Genomic DNA, 3,120 nt, shown 5'->3' with positions numbered 1-3,120 from the left:
AATCAATTTATTATTTTAAATTAATATTTTTTAGAGAAATTATATTGTTATACGTGATATAACAATATTGATATAATAGCATAATTTTAATTTGAATGCAATATTTTAATAATATATTACCTATAATATTTATTTTTACTTTTAATATATAATTTTAGTAATAAAGAATTTTATTTAGTTATAATTTTATATATATTATATATATAATTTATAGTTATAAATTTTATATATGCTAAGAATATTAAGTGAAATTCAAAAATCATTCTTGTGTCAATAGTATAAGAATCAATGACACTAATATTTTCTTGTCCTTCTACACCACATATCCATAAATTATATCTAGTATCTATACTTACTTTCACATTAATCAAAAATGCCACACTGTTAACAATTCTATAGTCTCTACCAACATTACTAATTTCACTCTTTACTATATTCCTTTTTTTTCTACTTTTGGCAATCTTGTTCAGAAATCTATTTGTAAACCCGTTTACATCAAAAAAGCTTTTCAAATACGAACGAATATTTGTCGAGATTAGATTAAAAATTAGAATTCACGGTAATTATTCTTAATTTAATTTTTAGATTCGTAATAATAATATCTAATAAGACATTTTAATTACATTCTTAGAATATTTGTATTTTATTAAAGTATTTGTTCGCTTAGTTTAAACATACCTTTAGATTATTTTACAATGAGAAATATCGGTGAAAAAGATCATACGTTTTCACTACTAGCACGTTCAAACTTAAATTCTTTTTATTTCTTAATAATATGCAAATAGAAAAAAAATGAAAGAATTTTAACGAATAGAATAAAAAGATTATCTTAAAAAATAAAAAGATTTTAAAAGTAAGAATAAATAATTTTTAGTTAAATCTCATTTTGGAACGCTAGAAATTTTTTAATTTTTTGTCTTGTGATACACTTCAATAAATAAGATTTGAAAATAATGATTATATATATATATAAAATATATATATATAATATATAATATATGTATAAAAATATAAACTATTATATATATATATATAAAGTTTAACATTTTCAGTGTATTTTACGATTACTTTGAAACCATGATCATTTATAGATTTTTCAATTAATCAAGTCAACAGATGAACGTAAATGATGATTATATATTTTAACAGGTTAGTTCAAATTTTGTTATACAAATATACAGTATATATTTTATAATTATTATTCTAATAATTTATTGCATAAAATGCAGATAATTGATATATAATATAATTGATTATAACTCAATTTAATTTTGGCTTAAATTCAACAGTTTGATTTAACATTGACTCAATTTTCGTTGGTTTTAAATTATAATTCAATTTGTATTTTACCTAAATTATAATTTAATTTAAGTTGAGATCATAATTATGATTCAATTTGATTCTTATGATTCAATTTAAATTTATTATATTATCATGTTCTATATTTATTATATTATCGTATTCTTTAAGTGAAAGGTAATTTAAATTTGGCGCGTGCTAGTATTTCTATCGTCCAATCGGATGTTATAAAAAGCCAATATGGCGTCAATGTAACCCGTAAAATACGCTAAAAACGCTAAGTTTTACATACGCAAAACTTTTGATTCAATGAATTCCAACAATTGAAATCGATATTTTTGTATTTTACTGATCAAAATCTATTGGACGATATAAAAAAAGTTTAACAATTTTTAGTGCTCAAAAACGAAGTTTAACCTAAGTTTTTATTAAATAACGTGGAGATGGAAATAGAGAATTGTGAAGGAAATAAACAAAAATTAGACAGTCCAGGAGATACATCGGAATATTCTGCACCAACAACAACTCAGTTAATGACTTATAAGCCTGTGAAAGTAAATTTGAAAAGATCATTGTGAGTATTAATCATTGATTTGTCAAAACTTATATCAGTAGTTTCTTGCTATACTTCTATGAATGTTGTTTCAGTTCTTCGAAAATGTTAACAGAGAAAAATGATATTAAAAAGGAAGAAAATGATGCAAATACAAATAATGAAACAAGTGTTCCAAACAAGGTTTGATAATATATTTCTTTCTTAAACAAATTAATTAATAATATATGTAATTTATCAAATATTTTAGAAATATTATAATGATTAGAACATTAAAACACAGAATTTAAGTTAATTTAAAAATTGTATTTCATAGGAAAATCATGATACTAGTGAACAAGATTTAAAATGTATTCCAAGAAAACGTCGATGGGGTACTACATTGTCTACAGATACTGCACCTTCATTTTCAATTTCTACAGATTCACTTAAAGTAATAATTTTATTTCTAATAATACATATTTCTATTATTAATTATAATAAGAATAATATTATATTTTGTATTTTTTAGAAAAATATTTCTTGATTTTTACTCATAATATTTTATAATTTTGAAGATTTCAAAAATTATTATATAATTATATATAATGTAATATATATTAGATATTATTTTATTTTTAAAGTTTTGTTCTATGAAATAGGCATTAGTGCCAGGAGCAAGACCATTGTCGATAAATGAAGTTCGTCTTTCAAAAGATGATGATGAAGATAGAGATCATTATCAGATTAGTGAAAAGTGGCACAATTCTAATGAAGGAATAAATGATAATAAATCTGGTGATGAAAATATACAAAAAAATGGTACAGCAAAGAAAGGAGATGCAAAAATAGATAATCATATAGGTATGTAAATCTATTCAATAATCTATTTTATGCAAATTATTTTAATTTGTCATTGTCACGTTTTATCTTTCAAAAGATTAATCAAAACAATTTGATTTTTTATAAATGGCATGAAAATATTTTGCTTTTAATATTTTTAAATATTTGAAAGATACAAAAAAAACTTTTGTTTTTATAAAATAAAATATTCTATTAATATTTTTAATTCAAAGTTTTTACATTTTTATTAAATTGTTCTGATTTCCAGCGGCAAGACGAAAAATATCTATTGTTAAAGAAGTGCCACATATAAAATCTCCGAGTCCACCTGCTACAAAACCTACAAATATACTTTTGATCAAAAACTTGGTTCGTCCTTTCACTTTAAATCAAATTAAAGAGTTACTCTCACGTACTGGCACAATTGTTGAAAATGGATTTTGGAT

General features: G+C 21.7%; 1 protein-coding gene across 1 annotated transcript in view; it reads left to right on the top strand.

Annotated features, from left to right (window-relative positions):
- Nucleotides 1-1,722: 1,722 nt before the first annotated feature.
- Nucleotides 1,723-3,120, top strand: part of LOC102674402 (apoptotic chromatin condensation inducer in the nucleus) — a 3,631-nt gene continuing 2,233 nt past the window's right edge. The window contains 5 exon segments of the mRNA XM_031513026.1: nucleotides 1,723-1,873; nucleotides 1,948-2,035; nucleotides 2,169-2,285; nucleotides 2,494-2,695; nucleotides 2,943-3,120. The exon segment at nucleotides 2,943-3,120 is cut by the window's right edge and continues 20 nt beyond it. Coding sequence (XP_031368886.1) covers nucleotides 1,743-1,873; nucleotides 1,948-2,035; nucleotides 2,169-2,285; nucleotides 2,494-2,695; nucleotides 2,943-3,120 — 716 coding nt within the window. The 5' untranslated portion in view covers nucleotides 1,723-1,742.

This window comes from Apis dorsata, unplaced genomic scaffold (assembly GCF_000469605.1).
Source record: "Apis dorsata unplaced genomic scaffold, Apis dorsata 1.3 scaffold_553, whole genome shotgun sequence".
NCBI classification, from domain to species: domain Eukaryota; kingdom Metazoa; phylum Arthropoda; class Insecta; order Hymenoptera; family Apidae; genus Apis; species Apis dorsata.
Note: the sequence above shows the minus strand (reverse complement) of the source record. Positions and strands in the feature narration are given on the sequence as shown.